This window comes from Micromys minutus, assembly GCF_963924665.1.
Source record: "Micromys minutus genome assembly, chromosome: 26".
NCBI classification, from domain to species: Eukaryota; Metazoa; Chordata; class Mammalia; order Rodentia; family Muridae; genus Micromys; species Micromys minutus.
Window position 1 is genome coordinate 30,750,612 of NC_137961.1, and position 23,466 is coordinate 30,774,077.

General features: G+C 36.2%; 1 protein-coding gene across 2 annotated transcripts in view; it reads left to right on the plus strand.

The window, feature by feature from the left end:
- The window catches only part of EPHA7 (EPH receptor A7), a 150,190-nt gene extending 149,058 nt beyond the window's left edge, over positions 1-1,132 (plus strand). For both annotated transcript variants that reach the window (XM_080938611.1, XM_080938612.1), the window contains exon 17: positions 238-1,132. In XM_080938611.1, the coding sequence (XP_080794737.1) occupies positions 238-352 (115 nt within the window). In that variant the 3' untranslated portion in view covers positions 353-1,132. The remainder of the gene's footprint in view (positions 1-237) is intronic.
- Positions 1,133-23,466: the final 22,334 nt, after the last annotated feature.

A 23,466-nucleotide genomic window follows, 5' to 3' on the forward strand; every position in this document is an offset into this window, starting at 1 on the left:
AAACAGCAACAGTATGGTAAATTAAGAGATAGCCTGTTCATCCAGTTTTGTTTTTCCAAATGAGACTGTCCAATCAAGTCAGTGTATGATCTTCATAGGAGGAAGATTGTATCACCTAATAGTACTGCTAGTCCCTGTCAGCCTAAAGGCACAGATAGTGTGAGTGACCATCGATAAACACATAGAACATGATGTTCTCTGTAATGCATCTGATAAGCATGCCCTTGTCTTTTTCAGTGATGTGATGAGTTTGGGGATCACTCTGGTTGGCCATCAGAAGAAGATCATGAGCAGTATCCAGACTATGCGGGCACAAATGCTGCACTTACATGGAACAGGCATCCAAGTGTGACGCATCGGCCTCCCTCGAATGAGGCATAAGACTGCAGAACAGTTCTGGCCTTCAGTATATGCATAGAATGCTGCTAGAAGACAGTTGATATACTGGGTCCCTCCTACAATAAAGAGAAGATTTTAGAAGCACCTACAGACTTGAACTCCTAAGTGCCACCAGAATATACAAAAAGGGAATTTAGGATCCACCACTGGTGGCCAGGAACACAGCAGAGACAATTAACAAAGTACTACCTGAAAAACATCTCAACACCTTGAGCTCTCGAACCTCCTTTTTATCTTATAGACTTTTTAAAATGTACATAAAGAATTTAAGAAAGAATATATTTGTCAAATAAAATCATGATCTTATTGTTAAAATCAATGAAATATTTTCCTTAAATATGTGATTTCAGACTATTCTTTTCCAGAACCATCTGTGTTACTTCTGCATAAGGACTTTGTTTTAGAACATTATTTGTAGCTTTGGACCTTTTTAGTGTTAAATTTATGACACGTTACTACACTGGGTACCTTTGAAAGAATCTCAAACTTAAAGGAAAACAAAACTACGCACATAGTTGAGGATATAAGTCTGTCCTTCATGGCTTTGGTATCCTGGCTGTGTCATTTTGTTCTGTTAAACCAGTGATATTTTGATATTGTTTGCTGATTGGCAGGTAGTTCAGAATTGCAAGTTGCCAAGAGCTCTGATATTTTTTAACAGGAATTGTTTTTCTTTGTAAAATTCAGACAACATACTAACTTTTCAATGAAAAAAAGAAAGCAATAATGATCCATAAATACTATAAGGCACTTTTAACAGATTGTTTATAGAGTGATTTAATAGGCAGAATTTAATTAAGAAATGTCAAATTTTAGGTATATGTTTATATGATAAAAGGCTGAGGCTTCGTCTGAAGACCCTGGTGAATGCAGTTCTGAAGGCAGAAGCTCTCCAGCCTTGGCTAACCCAATCAGAGCACATCAAGAGTTTCAGCCTTGTGACAGTGAGAAATTTAGGAACATAGTTGACCTATATTTTGTATTCTCTCTTGTTGACTGCAGTCCAAATACAAAAGTAGCCAATTCAGTTTTCTATTGTTACTCTGAAGCAACATCATGGGGACAGTTCACTTCTCACACTCACAGACAATCTTACAGCAAATATTTCCACTGCTGCAGTGAGAAGGCAAAACAGGTATTTTATCTATGAGCAGTGACACAGGCGCGCGCGCACAAAAGCTCTTTTAGGTTAAAACTCTTTTACCCCAGAAGGAAGAAGTAAAGGGTCTGGCTTTTCTGTTTCCACTTTATTTATCAGACCATATTATTTGGGTACTGTGTTAGAATTTCATAAGCAATAATTAAATGTGTCTTTATAGCTATTTCAGGAATGTATACATATTAGAGTAATGTTTTCAAAAGTTACAAAAAATCATGAACTACCCCAAAACCGAACTGTTGTACTTCCAAAGAAAATTGGGCTGTTTATAATGATTTTACTAGAGAAAGATCCCAGGGATCGGTCCTAATTGGTGTTGTTTGGTAATGTGGACATCCACAAACAATCAAACAAAAACAGGTAACAAGCAAAATCTGTAAATGTTCCTTTGTAAAACTTGTAAATTTTATTTATACCGTCTTGTTTTGTATACACATTTCTCAGTAGTGGCTCCGAGTACATGAAAATGCACTATATTTTTCTATTTTACTTGCAGAGCTTCACAAAGAAACAGGTATTTTCCGTGCTACATAATGTGTTTTCCCACATTTAGGACCAAAGATGGCTATAGAAAACTCAAATGGATTGCTTCCCACACCCCTCCCTATCCTTTTTTTTTCTTTTATCATTGTACAGTGTTATTTGATATTTTAATTTATTTTTTGATTGAGTAGAAAACTCACTTTAATTTCTCTAAAATGTTTTTGTCCCTTAGGAAAAAATAATCTGTAAAAATAGTTTTAATTAGCATAATCCAGTCACCCTAGACACTTCCATTTGTAATCTTTGTAATAGACTGTAAATATATTTTTGGAACTATAACACAATGTGCTTGAGGGTTATTTTTCAGTGTCTGCAGTGTATACAAAAGTGTTTCTACTCAGTACAGCACTTTACAACTCTAATCAGTAGCATTGGCCTTTGTGTGAGTGAGTGTGAACCTGAGTGAGTGTTCTCTAGTTCCATTTGGATTCAGACTCACTAATAATGAAGTTCTTTTCTTGTTCATAGCTTAAGGTGCTTATTTTTTCTATTAAAATTAAATTAACAAAAAGCCATTCTAGAAATAGAAGACGCAGTATGGTACATGCAGACAGAGTCTTTCCTGCTTTTTCTAGTAATAGATTTATAGTTGAGTAGTCTTTCTTTAGTAGAAGGGCAGAATAAAAGTGTTTTGGTTTGTTTTTTTAGTTTTTCTTTTCAAAAAATAACTTTTTCCTTCAGCAATATACCTCATCTGCCTTAAATTTTTTACAGCTCTTTACAGGGAAAGGGGAGAAGGGATGGGAAAGACACAGCACAATAGGAGGTGGATGATTGCATCGTGCTCTCTCGTTTGTAGGTTTCTTTTCCTAATCAACGCTATGATTTTGAAGTACGTGTACGTGAAGCAAACATGAAGAGATAAGGAATTAGCATTGTGAACCTGATTGTATCCTCTCTTCTGGAAAGAGATGAGATGCTATTGCAATGAGAATGTACAACTTGCACCTTGAAATCTTTTTTGATAATTAGTGCTCAGGGGAAGGAATGTAGAGAAAGCAACGCCCAACAGAGAATTCCAGAAGTATGGAACATAAAACAGGAAATGGCCTCCTTGCTTTAACACAGCCACCTTTTATAGACCACTGCCCACCCACACCACCTAATTTGAATTCAGTCCTGAAATACATACAGGTAACTTGTTACATTGGGAGCTAGTATTTTCTCAGCAATGGATCAGGGCCTTGTTTACTAGACTGGTGGCTCATGCTTCTCAGAGCACTATTAGTTGAATCATATTGTATACTTATGTAATCTACATTAGCTAGTACTCTTTAGGACTATATTTTAATTGCTCCTCTTCTTGGTGTTTTTAAGACAATGGAAAGGGTGTAAGTCACCTCTCTTTGATTTAGGGTAATGCTGATCCCTCCCCTTTTGTTTCCTGAGCAGCCCAAAACTGTACTGCTCACCTATGTGCATGTTCCAATGAATTACTGATGTGTATTTTTTTTTTTTTTTGTTTTTGCTATATGTGGAGAAATCATGGGGAACTTGGGGCGAAATATGCTTTTTTGTTGGTTGAATTTTGTCCCTCCTTGCCTAAGAATTACTACAGGGGTCATCCTTTTATAAGGACAAAAATGCTTTTGAACAGTGTCTTCAATGTATCAAGCACAAATAACTCTTTCAACACGAATCATAAGTCTCTTTTTACCAGCTTAAAATAATAAACGAGTCTATTAGACAATGTAAAGGAAATCCTGTCTCCAGTCATTGGTTGGTTGCTTCATATCCTTCTGCTTTCTTTTCCTACATAATAAGATTTTGTGAAAACAGTTGAGTGGGCTGATCAGAATATGAATCAAACTGATTATTCCTACTCTCCCTCATGGATACTGAACTAATTTCACTCTAATCATTTATTATGGAATAACAAGATTGTTTACAAAGGGCCAGATTGCTGAACATTTGAGTTAAAATCTGGTTTTGTTTGTTCCTGAAGCAACTATATGAGAATACCAGGAATATTTGCATAAGAAAGGAAGTAGTTTGTTGCTGGCCCTTGACAGACCAGCTAAACTCTGACAAAGCCAGGGCTGACACCAGGGCATATTTGTGTTTTACTTCTGGGTGATGCAAACAGGAACCAGCACAAAGGGAAACTGTGACCCAACCTGTTCTCTGCTCCAGCTACTTGCAAATGAAACTAAGAAAACCAAGGACTTTTAATAGCATCATCATCTAAAGGTGAACAAGTAGGAAGCAAGTCAAGAAATTGCTCATGCTGGTGAAGTACCAGTGCAGATGTAAGGTAAACTTATCTGTAATGATGCCCATGCTGATCTGAACCAAGATGCAAGGAGAATATTAAAACCTAATGCTACCCAGCTCATCTCTGTGGAGAAGAAAAACTAATAATTTAACCAGCAAATATGTAAAGCAGTGAGGAAGAGAGGAAAGCCCCATCATTAGTTGTATGAATGACTACACAGTTCAGGACAGAGAGGCACATTCCTAAAATGAGCAGATACTTATTAAAGCTCTGTGTCTATATGTGCTATAAAAGCATCACCTTACCACAATTGTCTTTCCCCAGAATTATTAAGACATAATTTATAAGCATGTGACTACTATGAAGCAAAAAAAGTAATATTTAAAATATCATTTATTTTTGCTGTAATAAAAACTTAGTATCAGTTCTAAAGAAACCAGGAAAAAAAGTCATGAAAATCAAAGAGCAAAAGGAGTATGATCATGTTTCTAAATACAGAGATTATAATTACATATATTACCAAATGATAAAAACCAGAACATGATGACTGGGATATTTTAAAACTACTGAGAGCAGTGTGCATGATTCCATATCCTGTCCTTAGGCCCTTCTCTGGTCACTTGGCTGTGTGCATCTCAATGTAGTTTGATGACTAGGGGTGGGAGAGTAACATTGCAGTACAAATTCTGTGAGTTGCATTAGAGTTGAGTGCTGTAGGGCTTTTTTTCAAGTTCAGTGATTGAATGTAATTAAATCTATAATTAAACAATAAAAGATCCCTCCTGATTGACCTTGAGGTTAAAATAAATATAATTAATTGATTCAGTTTAATTGGTCCTATTGCTCAAATGTGTTGTGGGTAAGAATAAGGAACAGTAGTCTAGTATTTCATAGGTTGGTAGCAATCAAGAGAATTCCTAAGACATGCAGTAGTTATAGGCATTCCTAAATTTGATTCTTTGGGAAAATAATAGGGTGTGATTTATTATGAGATTCCACGGATAACTGAATTCCAATAAGCATTTCTGCACGTATATCGGATTACGTCAGATGTCCCAGCTTTCTGAAGACTTTTTGCTTTTTTTTTTTTTTTCAAATTTACCACCTGAAATTTGATATTTTTTATAGCTTTTGTATATAGGGAGAATAAGCATAAGATACCTTTTGTGCAGGACTATAAACAGATGTGGCTGTAGAACTTAAGGATGCTCCTGAGAAGACAGGGGCCCATTTTTCTGAAGCGATGTTCACTCTAGTTTAGGCTAAGGAAAGACCATGTTCAAGTCTCACCATTGTACCACATAACCTAAACTACATAAAGTGCCTGCACGAAAAACTAGAAGAACATACTCATCGAAAGTGCTTAACATACAAATAAATGTAAGGCTCCAGTGGACTCTTTGGAGTAAGAAATGCATAGCTTGAACTCGAACACTCACTGGATGCTGTTGATGTGCTGGCCCAGCATTGTTATAGGGCCATGCTTTGGCTTAGCTCCTCGGCAGCCCCATGCCAAGCTCCGGCCACTAACTAGAACTCAGTGTGATAGAAATAGAAGGAGCTGAATGCTGCATGCAGTCTCAGCCAGACTGGAAAGAGCATGTGCAGACACTCACTACTGCTGTTTCCACGGCCTACAAGATAGGCTTGGTATGAGAGAGCGGGACAAGGTTCACTTCTAAGCTGTTTTGTTTCACAAGCTTTAGTCTCACTATGTAGATGAGGGTGGCCTTGACTTCATAGAAATTCTCCTACCTCAACCTTCTCACACTCTTAAAGGAGAGCCATCCTCCTCTCCGGCGATAGTCTCTCTGGCTTTCTCTAATAATAACACGAGTCCGAAATCTTTCTCTTCTTTGTACTTTGCCACATTGCCAGTATTGAGATCACTCAATCGGTTCTCCAGATGATTTGGATGTTTCTCTCCTGTACTAAATCAAGCTCTCTTGCAAAGTAGAAACCAAACGGAATCAATGCCAGTATTTTCTTACACTCAGTAGATGTTCTATAAATGTCTCATAATCCTTGAAGTATAAATTAATTAAATATACATATACATACATACATACATACACACACATATATGTATATGTATGTATGTATGTATGTTTGTTTGTATGTATGTATGTATGTAAATGCGCAATGGTTGCAAGTACCAGTTGCTCAGAAGGATGAGTAAGGAACAGTGACAGGGTGCATCAGTGTGTATTAAGAGAAAAAACTAGTTTCCGAGCATAGAGCGATGTTTAAAGGACTGGCAGAAGCAGCAGGCATGTCCTAGGGACTGGAAAGAGAAGCACAGAGATCTAAAATTGTGCTGATCTCCTAAACTCAAGTATCAATTGAAAGAAGCAGCTCCATTATCTCCTCTAACCCTCACAACCACAATGATAAACAAGTTCTTGTATATTTTAAAATTGTCCTTTGCACATTTGTGTTGTAGTAAATATTAAAAAATAAAAAATGGTTTCTTTTCTGGCCCCGAGGTCTCACTCCACTGGCCCTATTGTAGTACGGATCCCCACGTGCCTCTGTTGCCCCGTCTGAGCCACCACCTGGGTCTCACTTTGTCTGTGTGACTCCCTTTTCTGGCAGTTTTCCGCCTCCTTCCGGGTGTTTCTTTATCCCAAAATTCAACACAAACACACCTCTACAGGCTTATGTTTTCAATTATCAATCCACAGACCCTCTACACAACAAGATTACATCAAAGATACAAACTGCCCTTTTATATGAGATATTAGACCTATAAAATCCTTAATGTTCTTAGCTATAAAGTGCCAATTAAGCCCACCTGGATCTAGCTCGTCTTTATGGAGGTTAATCTTGGACCTTCTCTTCTGTCTGTCTCCCTTCTGACCTATGATCTCCCCATTCCCTCTCTACACCTCCCTTACTCTACCCAGTCATGGGCTTTCCTTTATTTTACTAATTAAAAAGGGAAGGTTCAGATGAAGTCACCTTGTGAATATGTGACTAGGCAGCCCTTCTTGGGGCAGTGGAATTAACATTAAAATATAAACAACTTCAGGACAATCTACACATTTGCACATACATACGTATGTATGTATGTATGTATGTATGTATGTATGTATGTATGTATGTATGTATTCATATTTACACATGGGCACATTAGTGTGGAGGTCAAAGAACAACTTATAGAAGTCGGTTCTCTCCTTCAACCATGTTGATTACAAGGAAGAACTTAGGTAGCCCTGCTTGCCATCAAACATCTCTAAATGCAGAGGCATTTTGAGGGCCTAAGGAAAAAGATTTGAAATATATATGCATTCTTAAATAATAATTTACCAATGAATGACCCTACCTTGTACTTATCTTTATTTCTTTTTACTTTGTTTCAGTACTTTTAACCACATTTGTCAAATGAGTACCAAAAATTAAAGATTTTTCATTTATAAACAACTGTCTGGTATATTCAGTTGATGTTAGTTAGCATTTCACTGTCTTTTAAACCAAGTACAATATCACATCCACTTTTCTAAATAATGTTCACATCACCTTCCCAACTTTGTTTGAACTTGGTTTAATGTTCAACTTTCTTAGTAATTTCTCCCACACAACAAATAAAGGATTGTGCTATTGTCCAGCATAAAAGACTATAATATCAATCACTGAGCAGAAAACTTAATTTTGTAATTGACATTGATAGTTGGGACCTACTCATTGGGAGATATTCCCCTTTGCATGTTCTTGATAAACTAACCATGTTATCAGCATTTATAAATGTTTTATACTCTTTGTACTACAAACTTTCTTTGGGAAATAAGAAAATATAAGATATCTGTAAAATCTAACACAATTAAAGACTATATATGGTTTGTCTTCTTATGTAGTAATTAACAGTTATTTTTTCTTTTTTAAATTTATTTTATATTCATTGGTTATTTTATTTATTTACATTTCAAATGTTGTACCCCTTCTCGATTTCCTGTTAGAAAACCCCCTATCTCATCTCTTTTTCCCCTTTTTTCTATGAGGGTTCATTATCCATCCACTCCCTCCACATTGCCCTAGCATTCCCCTACCGTGGGACACAAAGCCTTCACAGGACCAAGGGCCTCCTCTTTTACTGTTGCCAGATAAGGCAATCCTCTACTACATATGTAACTGGAGCCATGGGTCCGTCCATGTGTAATCTTTGGTTAGTGGTTTAGTCCTTGGGAGCTCTAGGGATTCTGGTTGGTTGGTATTGTTGTTCTTTCTATTGAGGTTGCAAACCCTTCAACTCCTTCAGTTTTCTTCTTGTCTTTCCTATTGGGGTCTCGTGCTCAGTGCAATGGTTGGCTGTATGCATCCACACCTACATTAGTCAAGTGACAACTGTATCAGGCTCCTGTCAGAGAACACATCTTGGCATCAGCAATAGTGTCTGGGTTTGGTGTCTGCAGAGGGTGTAGTGCCCTAGGTGGGGCAGTCTCTGGATGGCCTTTCCTTCAGTCTCTGTTCCACTCTTTGTCCCTGTATTTCCTTTAGACAGGAACAATTATGGTTTAATATTTTTGAGATGGGTGGGTGGTCGCATCCCTCAATCGGGGCCATGCCTAACCTCTGGATATGGTCTCTACAGGTTCTCTCTTCCGTTTGTTAGGGATTTTAGATAACATCATCCCCCTTGGGTCCTGGGAGCCTCTTGCTTTCTCTTGACTACACCCAGTTCCCCACCACCCATTGCTACACACCACTGTTCAATTTCCCGACTCTCTGAACATCTCCCCTGTCTCCTCCCACACCTAAGCCTGTCCCCGCTCCCGCCCCCTGCTTCTTCTCTCTTCTTCCCATGTCCTTCCCACCCTCTACCTCCTGTGATAATTCTGTTCCCCCTTCTAAGTAGGACTGAGGAATCCATATTTTGGTCTTTATTCTCTTTGAGCTTCATATGATCTGTAAGTTGTATCATTAATATTCCAAGCTTCTTTCCTGATATCTACTTATCAGTGAGTACATACCATGTTTGTTCATTTGTGACTGAATTACCTCACACAGGATGATATTCTAGTTACATCCATTTGCCTGAGAATTTTATGAAGTCATTGTTTTTAACGGCTGTGTAGTACTCCATTGTGCAAATGTACCACATTTTTTCTGTCCATTCCTCTGTTGAGGGATATCTGGGTTGTAATCATGGCACAGTACCAGATACTTAGAAGTTTTCTAATGGTTTTGTGATTTGTACATTTCCAAACCTGGAAAGTTACACTTCAATAGTACATTCTAGACTAAGTACATATAGGCTGTTCTGTGCAACTGACTTATTCACTCATTCTCTTGAGGCCAATGTCCACTCTATGTCACAGAAGTCTCTCAGTGGCTATACTATGTCTTATTTTAATGACTCTTCTTCATTTTAACTCACTTAACTCTAAACCACAATATCACAATGTTCAACACGTGTCCTAAGAACATACAATCCAAATAACTTCAGCAATCAAGAGTTACATGTTATGTAAAAACAGTATATTCATATCCAGTTAACTCTTCTTGAACTTTTGGGTTGGAAATATATATTATATATGTGTATATTATCCATGTATACATTATATATTTAAATAATATTCATGTAAACATATTTTATATAACATATGGATATATATACACTTACATAGTTATATTATAAATTATATTTATGAATTAAAATTATATACAAATAATTCACATTTACATATTTTCTTTTTTACTCCAATAGTTATACAAATCATGATTCTTGCATCTTGTGACCATTTCTCTCCTTTGACAAGACACACATGTAGCTGAACCTAAGGCAATGTCACATACAATATTAAAGTTAAGTTTTTCTGTTGAACACTCTTACATGTATGATTGAATTATTTCATTTTACTTATGTAGATTAAGTTAAATTTGAAAAATATGCTGCAGTAATTCTGCTTCTGTATTTTCTGTCTTCCAACTAGGAGCAAACTTAGTACCTGACTTCCTGCACGGTAGACCTGAGCAGGGCCTTTATACAGTCAGTATCAATGGTAAACCTCAAATCTTCTTCTAGAAACATGGGTTTAATGATGACTTTTCCATCCAGGATTAACACAGTGTTGTGTGTGTGTGTGTGTGTGTGTGTGTGTGTGTGTGTGTGTGTGTGTGTATGTGTGTGTACATACTTGGCTATGACTTTACCTGTCCCTCTCTACACAGTCCTAGAATAAACAAGATATTCGGACATGTAATTAAATACGATTAAAACTTAAAAATTAAAAGTTAACTACCCTGAAGCCCCCACAGAACAAGACAACATAATTTATTCATGCAGAAGTTACAGTAGTTAAACTCAGAACACTTTTGTAAGAGTTGGTTCATACCTGTGGTCTGTGCACAGGTGCAATTTCAAAATTTTTCTTGTTTAACTACTATAGCTTGCTATGAAGATGCTGCTTGTGTCTTTTGATGCTCTTTAGCTCATGAGCTCTACATCATGGTTCCTACTATATATCTATATCTATATCTACATATATATATATGTATATATATATATATATATCCTTTCACTGTAGTAAAACAAATATTATTTTTATTTATTCATGATCATGCTTCACTCCCGCACATGCTCAGTTCCATATATTCATCAAGTACTGCAGAAGCTAAACAAAATCTATACTTTCGACATACATTATCAATAATTTTCACTGAAAGAACAATTTTAAAGCTGTCTTTGATACTAAAACAATGCATCTCACATGTAGCAAATACAGTGAATACAGTTTGGGGGGGTCTCAGTTTTGAGTAATGAGCTAAAATTATTATGTGTAGACCTATATAAATTGATTTCAAAAAGAACTTTTTCTATGTTGACAGGATAAAAAGAATCAAAGGTGGGGGGAAATGTTTAAGCTTTCTACAGCATCAACAGCCACACTGTTTCTAACACTCAGTGATTCCTGACATTTGGCCAAACAATTTAAGTCCATTAAACACAATTTCCCCATTCATCAGACTGGAGAGAAAGGCTTTGCTTGTTTCCAATTAAGGATACATGGAATGAAAAGAATAAATAAGCTTCAAATATTATAAAGCAAATTTAAAATAGCATGATGAGTATCATTTTGAGAAGATGTCGTCTGCTTTCCAGTTGTGTTCTCATACACATAGCTCAGCCTCCTAAATTACAAATATTAGGAAACAACAAAAAAATTACCTGTTAACAGGTCTGGTATATTTTCTTAGCATTTCATGGAGATTTTCATCTCTATTGTGGCTTTGGAAGCATGACTTAAATGGGAATAGTCCAAAGGTCTCTGCAGAACATTGGCTTTGATTTTATTTTGATGGCTTCCAATTAAGCCCAGGTTCAAACTCAAGATTTTTCTTTCTTCGCTGCTGAAGCTCTCTGTTATGTTGCAGCTGACCACTTTGGATACTTTTAAGCTCATAAACTCTATATCATGCTTCCTACTTCCCAAATAACATGTCATTTTCTTGCTCCACAGCCCATCCGTATTCTGTGTGCAAACCCCTAGCTTATGACAGAAAGATATGGTCCAACTCTTATAGAATGTTCCTGAATTTAACCCTGCATAGATAGATAGATAGGTAGGTAGATAGATAGATAGATAGATAGATAGATAGATAGATAGATAGATAGATAGATAGATAGATAGTCTTGTACTGTAGGGGCTCTGGTGTAGGTAACTTTCAGTTTTTCTTTTTACTTGTGTTTAAATTTGTCTCGATATCTTGCTTATTCTCGCTCTGTACAGAGAGGGCAGGTGAAGCCAGAACCGATGCTGGGAGAGACACTCCAATACACAACAAAGACACATGCACCACAATGTTCACAGCAGCTCTATTTATAATAGCCAGAATCTGGAGAGAACACAGTTGTCCTTCAGAAGATGAATGGATACAAAAATTGTGGTACATATACACAATGGAATACTACTCAGCCATCAGAAAAAATGACTTAACCAAATTCTTAAGAAAATGGCTGCATCTAGAGAATATCATCCTGAATGAGATAACCCAGTCACAAAAGAACAGACATAATATGCAGTCACTGATAGTGGGATGCTAACCCCAGAGGCTTGGACTGCCCCAGAAACAACTCACAGACTGTGTGAAGTTCAAGAAAAACAAAACAAAACAAAACAAAACAAAAAAAAAGTCATGCTAAATCCTTACACACCAAGAACACTGTTGACTATTCCGGGTTACATCCTGTTTTACATGTACTTTTTGCTCATTGTAACTAGTAAGATCTTAATGCAGAGTATCAAACCTTAAAAAAAAAGAAAAAAAAAAGCCAAGCACTGACAAAAATGTATTTGTATATATTTATGCAAAAATATTTAAATTTTTCTTTTATTTTGTTTTTTAAAATAAAGTTTTAAAAAAAGTTCTACATATGAAATAAAAAATAAATAAATAAACTCGTCTCTTTATCTTGCTTATTCTCGCTCTGTACAGAGAGGGCAGGTGAAGTCAGAACCGATGCAGTGCCTGTTTTGAAATTTCAGTAACAGGCCGAAATGCTCACCCAGAAATAGAATCGCTAAGGCTGACGGGATTGCTAAGAAGCCATGTATAACTTCTGTGGTTTAGAATTTTAATGCAGACATTCTCATCGTACCCTACCGCAGCAGGCCCCAGCTTGCTCTACTCGCAGTTTCTTTAGTTATTAGAAGATCATCCTGTAGGATGCTTGGCAGGGTTTTTTTTTTTTTTTTTTTTTGGACTTTCTACTGGGTATGTGGTCATTTCTTGACTAGTCATTGGGCATACTGAATTCGCAAAGCACAAAGCACTGTCATGGCTTTGTTTTTAGGTGCTAGGTATAATTGTAGATGCATATGTCCAAATAGCAGTGCCTTAAAACCAACCACTTCAAAGCTACTGGTGAATAAATAACTAAATTTATAAATGCTATTGAGATTAAAGAGGAATACTTCAAAGTATCATTGAGACAATTTCTCTGGTTTACAGACTCCCCAGCGTGATGCCTCGCACCGTTTGCCACACACAAACCTATGTAGTTTCTATATAGAACTTCATGCCTCGATTAACACCATGTGACTTTATAAAACAGGCTGTCCTCGTGGTCCAAATAACTCTCAGTTAGGCTTATTATATCACAAAAGTTTTTCTTCTCAATTATATCTCACTAAACCCAATGGCAAAAAAAAAAAAAAAAGGTAAATAACTTATTTTGCTTCTAAGTTATATAAGCAAAATTTCTACCATGGAGAGAGTCCAAGACTGAAGAATTAAGTCTCTTATATTTTTAGGGAGGAGAACAAGATTGGTCTTCATAATTACTTGAACACTGTGAAAATAATAGAAATATTTGTTAGTATCAGCAAACCTTGGTTTGACTTGCACTATGATACTGCCAGATGCTAGCACAGTAATCATGGAGTAGTCACAAAAGCACACTGGGAATTTTGTTTTGCCTTTACAAATGAGAATGAATAAATGCAACATATTACATGTTATGAATATATACATAAATGTGCTATTTAAATATATAACACATATAACACATATAAATATATAACACATATAAATATATAACACATATAAATATATAACACATATAAATATATAACACATATATACATGTATGCATATTTTTCTAACTTGAATATATAACTATGCATACATACACAACACATATACACACATATTTTCATTCTTGGAAGAATAGAAGTCTATATGACTAGTGCTGCTATTGATAAGCTCCACAAATAAAGATCCTGTGATTATACATATGTTCAGATTGAAGCAATATTACTCTGAAGATGGTATGTTTCGGTTCAAACACTGGTTTCAAACCCTCAAATGATTCTCCGGCAGGAGGTGAAGATTAGTTGCCTCCAAGCTCAGGGAATACAACACACTGAACAACACCAAGTTCAGAGACTAGCAATGGTTCAAAAGAACTTTTGAAAGAAGTAGAGACTGGCTTCAAATGACATAATTTCTTCATGCTTACAGCACCTCAGCTACATGAATATACAGAATTCTAGAGTAACATGTAGCTTCCAGAAGTTGACACCTTTGTTTCTGCCTTTGGACCCAAGAATTAACTGCACAGATGCAGGGAAGAAAGGCACATTGTGCTCTATAAAAGCATCAGTCTTAAAAAAAAAAAAAAGCATCAGTCTTTTACAAAATACTACTTCAAAAAAAAAAATCCATAAACTTTCTGAAAGTGTTTCTTTACCAAGCAAGCACCTAAACTATACTGCCTCACAGTGCTGCTTTAAGGGGCAGGCTGGGGTGGGGGAGGGCAAAGAAAAACACAGAAGGCAGAGCTGTCACAGCACACTGTCTACGACTGTAACAAAACACTTACTTCTGTCAGTTGAAAGTCTTTACAAGATGTACAGAGTGCAGAGCATCCTTTTCTTGCCCTATCAACATCTTCCATCAGTGATTTAAAGAAGGACTCCTGGCCATGGATGCAGGTGGCATAATAACAGTGTCTCAGCACGGCACACAAGACACCAGGTAATCTTCTCCCAAGAGGCTGGGAGTGACATTTCCATTCTCCCCGCTCTTCACTATTGCTCCCCAAGGAAGAACAGGTGATCATTAGGATGTCAGAATCTTTGAAGCTATAACAAAAACTTTAGAATCACTGAAATCAACAGTAAGCATGTGCTAAAATCCAACTGACATCACAAATGTACCAAAGCAAAATAGAAAAAGGAAAAAAGGAAATAAAATCCTTTAGGTTCACCAAACAAAGAGGTAGTTGATGAAAGAACATATTTAGCTAAGTTAATGCAACATATGCATATACATACCACACACACACACTTAAACACTGTATATATATATAAACATACCACACACATATACACAGTACACGTACACATGCATATGTGCATATAGTACAGACATACATTTATGTACTCTTATGTACAAATATTCACATGTACTATCAGCACACACACACAAAAACATATGCATGTACATATTCATTTGTATATGTGCAGACATCCCCAAAACAAATACATGCCAATATGTTCACAGAACATATACATATATATATAAGCATGTAAATAAACCACAAATATACACACACATATATGTATATATATATATATCACCTAAGCAAATTTGCATGCATATTTCTGTACTCAGATACCTTATACAAATTTATATAGCTCACACATGCACATGTACACAATCAAGTACCTAAACAAGTTATTAGTCTGTGTTAATAGACTGACATTTGTAATTATACATAATCTAATAGCGAGCAGATAGTGTTGAAAAGATCGCATTTAAACCCTGTCTCAAAACTCAATGTAATTTATAATTTAGTGTTGAAAATATAAGCCCAGAATCTTGTATTTTTTAATAATTTAATTTTTTGATGAAATATCTTTTCTTTTTGAGGTCAGGACTCACTGACAGTTAATTTTCAAAAACCTGTACCAACAGCCTGTCTTCTAAAGTTGAATTGATTTATTAAGCCTACCTATATTGTAAATAGCTGTAGTCAAAATCATGCAGATTATATGATTCAACCTTGATCCTCTGTCATGAGAGAGAGAGAGAGAGAGAGAGAGAGAGAGAGAGAGAGACTATAAGATTTATCCTTACATAAATGGCTTTTAAATGGGAACACAGAGACTTCGGTAGGATACGAAATACCCACCAGTCTCAGAAATTCCAGTCAGGTTGATACTGTGCTGGGGGGCAATCCACATGTGAAATCATTTAAAATTGACTTTTATTCATAGAAGTTGGGCTTCTTTTCTTTTAATAAGTATCTTTAAAAGAAATATTGTTATTGTTGAAATCAGGCAGTGCCCTTTTTCTCTTTCTCCATAGTGTGGCTCCCTGAGCTGTGACTTGTCACAATGAGTATTTGAACACTGTGAGTTAAATTCAGAAGTAGAATGAACCTCATCCCTGGCAAATATGTGAAAGACACCATCAAGTGGGCAGCACCCTGAAGGCAGAGGCAGGTGAAGGTTGTCCCTGTATAATGTCACCACATAGAAATAGCGAATGGCAAGGAAGCACTTAAAGAAATATTCAAAGTCCTTCGTGATCAGAGAAATACAAATCAAAACTATGCTGAAATTGCGCCTTACACCAGTCATATTGGCCAAGATCAAAAAAAAAAAAAAAAAAATCAGGTGATGACACATGTTGACTAGGCTGTGGGAAAAGCAGAATACTCCTCTATGGCTGGTGGGATTGCAAACTGGTACAACCACTCTGGAAATCAATCTGGAGGTTCCTCGGATAACTGAAAATAGATCTACTTGAAGACCCAGCTATACCACTCTTGGGAATATACCCTAAAGATGCCCTACCATACCACAGGGGCATGCATACCACTATGTTCATAGCAGTCTTATTTGTGACAGCCAGAAGCTGAAAACAACCCAGATGTCCCACAACAGAAGAATGGATACAGAAAATATAGTTTCATTTACACAATAGAATACTACTCAACTATTAAGAACATGAACATCATGAGTTTTGCTGATAAATACAACTAGAAAATATCATCCTGAATGAAGTAACTCAGACCCAAAAGATCATGCCTAGTGTCTACTTACTAATAAGTAGATATTAGCTTAAAAAGTACAGGATACCCAGGATACTGTCCACAGAACTCAAGGTTAACATGCTGAAGGGACCAAGTGAGGACGTCTGATTGATAATGTTGTTCTTCCCATTGGGGTTGCAAATCCTTTCAGCTCCTTCAGTTTCTTCTCTAGCTCCTTTATTGTGGTCTGTGTTCAGTCTGATGTGAGCGGCAAGCATTCTCAACTGTATGACTATGGCTCTGTAAGAGCCTCTAAGGAGGCAGCCATAGCAGGCTCATGACAGTAAGCACTTCTTGGCATCAGCAATAGTGCTTTGGTTTTGGTGGCTGCATATGGGATGGATCCCTAGGTGAGGCAGTCTCTGGATGATCTTTTCTCCAATCCCTGCTCCTCTATTTGTCCCATTATTTCCTTCCATGAGTGTTTTGTTCTCCCTTCTAAGAAGGACCGTGGTTTCAACATTCTGGCCCTCCTTATCTTTGAGTTTCATAATGTCCGTAGATTGTTTCTTGGGTAGTCCGAGCTTTTGGGGACTAGCATCCACTTATCAGTGAGTGCATACCATGTGTGTTCTTTTGTGACTAGGCTACTTCACTCAGGATGATAGCTTCTAGTTCCATCTAGTTGCCTAAGAATTTCATGAAGTCATTGTTTTTAATAGTTGAGTAGTACTCCATTTTGTAAATGTCTCACAATTTCTGTATCCATTCCTCCGTTGAAGGACATCTGGGTTCTTCCCAGGTTCTGACTATTATAAATAAGGCTGCTATGAACATGGCAGAGCATATGTTCTTGTTATATGCTGGGGCGTCTTTTAGGTATATGCACATAGTGGTATAGCTTGGTCCTCGTGTAGTGAGTGCTATGTCCTATTGTCTGAGAAACTTCTAGACTGATTTCTAAAATGCTTGTACCAGCTTGCAATCCTACCAACAATGGAGAGGTGTTCCTCTTTCTCCACATCTTTGCCAGCATCTGGTGTCACCTGAGTTTTTTATCTTAGCCATTCTGACTGGTGTAAGGTTGAATCTCCAAGGATTTTTAGGTTTGCATTTCCCTGATGACTAGGGATGTTGAACAATTTTTAGGGGCTTCTCTGTCATTCGGTATTCCTCAGTAGAGAAGTCTTTGTTTAGCTCTGTACCCCATTAATAGGATTTTTTGATTCTCTAGAGTCTGACTTCCTGAGTTCTTTGTATATATTGGATATTAACCCTCTATCCAATGTAGGATTGATAACGTTCTTTTCTCAATTTTTTGGTTGCCATTTTGTCCTATTGACAGTGTCTTTTTCTTTACAGAAGCTTTGCAATGTTATGAGGTCCCATTTGTCAATTGTTGATCTTAGAGCATAAGCCATTGATATTCTGTTCAGGAGATTTTTCCCTGTGCCTATGTGTTCTAAGATCTTCCTCACTTTCTGTTCTGTTAGTTCCAGTGTGCCTGGTTTTATGTGAAGGTCTGAAATCTTTTTAATTCTAATTTTACAGCTTTCTTGAGTATTTGGAATATCTACACACCAACACATGATTATATCCACCTCCCATGTCTCCCTTTCAAACACTCTGCACATGACCTCCTTCCAATTTCATGCTATCTTTTTGTTTGTTATTTATAACTAAGTACAATGCTCTATAAGCACTGGTTGCCTTATTAAAAAATAAAAAATAAAATCGCTGCTCTCCAACAGTCACCAGTTGTATATAGCTCCTTCATAAGAGATGGAGTCTGGAGAAAAACGTGCACACTTGTGACAGAATTTTGGCTGGAGTGATTATTTGCAAGTCTTTTGCATGTAAACATAGCTGATGTGCATTCATGAGTGTAATAGCTGTGTCATGTCAACATGTCAGCATCTCACAATATTTTCTCCATCTTTGGACTACAACACTCCTTCTCCCTTCTCTTCTTAGATACTCCTTGAGCCTTTGTAGTAGTGCTAACCCAGGTAGGGGAGTTTAGAAAGGCTTACCATTTAGGACGGATCCCTCAGGTTTCTATTCTCAGCATGTTGACCAGTTAGGCACCTTAGCACTGACTGTTTTCTGTTATGAAAAGAAACTTTTATTACCAAGATTGTGAGATGCCCAGGTCTGTACCAAGATTTCGAGATGCCCAGGTCTGTAGGTACAAATGGCAAGGACATGTGATAGCATGATCATTGGGCAAAAGACCATTATCAGGTTCCACTGAAGGCTCTATCACCACCCCACCTTTGGGTTCCTCACCTGGATCACAATATCATGTATGAAATTCCCTCCCAAAGGCCCAAATACAATCAGAAAGCTGTTATTCCATAAGAGTTGTACCACTACTGAAGCAGTGAGTATATCTTACCTGGAAGTTTACTCATAAAGAATGCAGGGTCTGGCTTCAAGTAACACAACTAATGCCTTTCTCTCCATACATAATCTGTTACTATAAAAGCTAGCCATGTCTGAAGAAGTTTCTTGTTTGGATTGAGATTGGATTTTGTTTGTTTGCCTCCATGTCTTCTGTCTAAAGTATGTGACATCTTCAGCAATCGGGTTTACAATGTAGTTATGGTTGGTAAGCAAGAGCAATGATAATAGCCTTTCTTGTTTTGGGCACCTGTGGGGCAACCTCTGTCTAATAACTATAATGACTTAGGTAATAATTTTCATTAAATAATTTCAGGGACATTGTTTATTAATATAGAGTAGTAACATCAAATGTTTTATGTTTTGAAGTTCTATTTTGGAATAAGCTTACTAACTAACAGATTTCTATAGTGACTTTTCATGCATCCTAAATTTTAGATAACCTGTTCTACTACTCTGTCATCCCCTTTCTTCTCAATCACATTCCCACTTGGTCATTTAATGCCTAGTGTACACTGTCTACTTTTTCCTTCTTAAAATATGCAGTCTACTATCCCTTCAATTATGTTTTTAATTAAGATGTGAGATATATTATACTTTCACATAGCTTTTCTATATAGTAGGCTTTCCTATACTGTATTGCTATATGAATATATATTATGTATATATATTATGGATATGTCTATAATACATAGTACACATATGCAAACATGCATGTATATGTGTATATATATGCATGCATGTTTATATGTATGTATGTGTGTGTATATATATAAACATATATATATATACTATACATCGGTAAATAAATAAAAAATAATATTATTTCCTATGTCTTGTTTTCATAGTCTTAGTACTATTGTACTCTTCTCCCTCTACCTTTTTCTGTATTTTTCCTCCTCCCCATTCCCCTTTTAAAGCCTTCCCCCATTTCCCCTTCACATCACCTATATTCTGTTATTCCTCTCTCTAGAGCCACAAGCCTCAAGGTCTCTTCCTTTTTTCCTTCAGTAGAACCCTTTATACTATTCAAGAGATGACTAAGTTGTAATCGGGTAAAGGTGACATTTGGCTCTACGTAACTTGTATTTAAGGCCAAAGACTCCATCCCTAGTCTTCTTCTTAGGGTCAGACACTACCCTTAAGCACACAGGATTTGTTTTTGTTTTGGGGGTATTCTTTAATCCTATGAGCCTTGCCTTCTTTACTTTGTGACTCTGATCCCTAGGCCTACTTTCTGCTGCAGGCTCATGGAAGCTGTGACATTGGTTTCACTGACAGGCCTTATGCTGGACCTGAGGCAGGTTCCTCACAAAATATGAAATGTCGTCAGTATTAGTATCTTGTTGAACTACAGCAGTTTCATCCTTTGTTTCATTATTGCATTTCCAACATCCAAACTTCATGGTAGAATAAAATCTCACTTCCCTGGTAAATGTGTTCTGTTGTTAAAATATTCAGTTTGAAAATTGATCATATATAAGGCATCTATAGCTATGATCTCAAGTTAATACTTAAGCCAATGATCCCCAAATTTGGCACACATATGAATCTTTTTTAAAAAGGAAAAAAGAAAGGCACACATGGAAAAGCAGATGTTTTTCTTATTCTGTAAGCAGTTTGATTTTTCTGGTCTGGGGCATAAGCACTACACTGGGATTTTACTTTTTTAATCCAGATAATTTTATATGGCAGCCAAATCTTGGAAGTACTGACTTTGACTACAGATTTACAGGCTTTCAGAAAATTCAGCAAATTCTCTTCCAGCTCTTTCTTCAGTCAGTTCACAAATGATTATTTCCTGCAAATCTCTTTTCTATCTCCAGCCATATAACCTCAGGAAAAAAGAGAAAACAGTTTCTCTACCTCATGACTTTTCATAAAACTTTAGACACATCTACAGTGGAAGAATGTTCTAGGAAGGATGCTCGTCGTGATTATGGTAATCCTGCTCAGCCAGAAATGGGAAGTTGAGATCATCCCTCTGGATCAACAGAGATATGTTTATCATTGCCACAAAACTGTTCAGGGTAATCTGAATACATCCTTTGGGCTTGTAAAAATTTATGCAAAAAAGAGTGCATTTTCCCATGGGTCAATAGATACTGCATAGAATACTAAAGAGTAAGACTAAAATAAACAAACATTTCAAATGGTATTATTCTCAAATTTTCCAGGAAGTTCATATAAATGCACAACTTTAACAGTAATAGTTACTAGATTTTCATAGCACTTATATTTGATTGGATCTCTCCAGTAAGATTTTAAAATAAATAGTCACTGTGAACATGTAGTAAAATGCTTTGTAACATCTTTCAGCACAAATATAGAAAGTTATTCTAAAACTTTATTGTTTTTTCTTAGAGATTTTTGAGGTCATTGAATATGTTGAGATTTATTTCCATGACTTAAAGTAAATTTAAAGATGTAATTGTTTCCAGGTTTTAGATTCTCAAAATTTAAAAACTATAACTTATCTCTAGATAGATCATAAACAATGTATAAGAGACTGTAGGTAATAATCTGTTTTCTTCCTGAATATTAATTAAACAACTTTTAAAAATATGATTAAATATGAAAGAAAAAGTTACTGCTAATAACATGAATTAAAAACAAACAGAATGATAATATTTTGCAAAGATTATGCTAACATAACTTATGAATCATAACTATGTCTTCTAAAGCTCAATAAGATGAATATTTTTATTACCCATATTATGAGATAGAAACATAGAATTAGAACATTTATATGGTCTGCCTAGCTTACATGGAAACTAAAGAATTAAAGCTAGAATTTGAGTCACAGCAAACTATTTTCAAAATATATGTTTGATATAATACAAAGAATACTTCTCTGACTTGGAAGTTAGAAACCCAATGTTATATATTTTCTATACATTTCAGAATATGAATATTTGTTTGGTTTCATTCCTGTCACTCATGTGCAAATGTTGACTTAAAAATCAGCAGAATACAATTTTTAAACATAATAATTCAATATTTATTTCAAAGGAAAATATTTCATTCCATTCAACTATTGGGACTGTAGCTTGATGTCAAGGTGATATATGATTGGACAGTAGAGAGTGGGGCACTAACAATGTTTTTGTAAGGCAAGAGGGAGGAGAAAGGAGAAGAATCAACATGAAAGACAAAGATGGCCCATCTCTGTGTGGCTCTGATTAGCCATAGGTCCTTATGTATACTTTTTAAGGGATGGATTTCTATAGGTCAATTTATGTTATCTAGGTGGGTAGTATATATCGATGTCAACTGGTTGTAAGTTTATTGTGCGGATATATTGAGGATTGAAAACTTAACATATAAATCTGTTGGATAAATTATTGATTGCTGAGTTATAATTTTACTGGACTATGGAGAATAAAAGCAAGGTTTCCAGCTGTCAGGGAGACAGCTAGAAGACCGTGTGGTAGAGAAAGAGATGGGACATATAGCTCCACACTGGAGCAGCTCCCACAGAGTGAGAACTCTGCACAGATTGAGACTTCGATGGACCAGTAGCAGCAGATTTTTTTAACAGCAGCATGGGACATACTTTAATGAAAACTTTAAAAAAAATATGTGAAACTACAGTTTACAAAATGTGGAACAGTTATGGCCATGTTGAGAATTACAACCCTCACATGCCTCATATCCTCTTTATTATCTGAAAATCACACTAGCTCAAATGGACCAACTTATCATCTACCATCATACACTTCAAGAAATCCTAAGGTTATTCTAGTAGTTTGAGTCACATAGTGGCATGCATTCTAATGGTCTGAGAAAATGGCTACAAATCAGCATGTTCTTTCATAACTTATTGTCATTCTACAATTGCAGAAAGAAATTAGCATTCTTCTTGGGTAGAATTTTAATAAGACACATGTCTATAATTTCAAACAAGAGTTATCCTTCAAAACATAAAACTGTGTTTTCAATAGAGCCTGAAAAAATGTATCATGAGTATTGATAAGCAGAAATGAATTACAAGGATAAAAAGAGAAAAGATGCTGTGCAAAGAAATGTGTAGAAAACAAAGTACATACACTTGTTGTGAGGACACAACACAGAAAAGGTAGCCTTTTGATGGTAAAGTAAAAGAACATGTACATATTATAGTTAAACTTTAGTGAGCAGTTATCTAGGGAGACATTAATCACGGCCATTTGCAACAGAGGTTAATTGCTACATTGAATAGATGTCTTCATTTTATTTATTAAGATAATTCTTTGAGGGAGATTTTATTACACTCAACCCTATGAC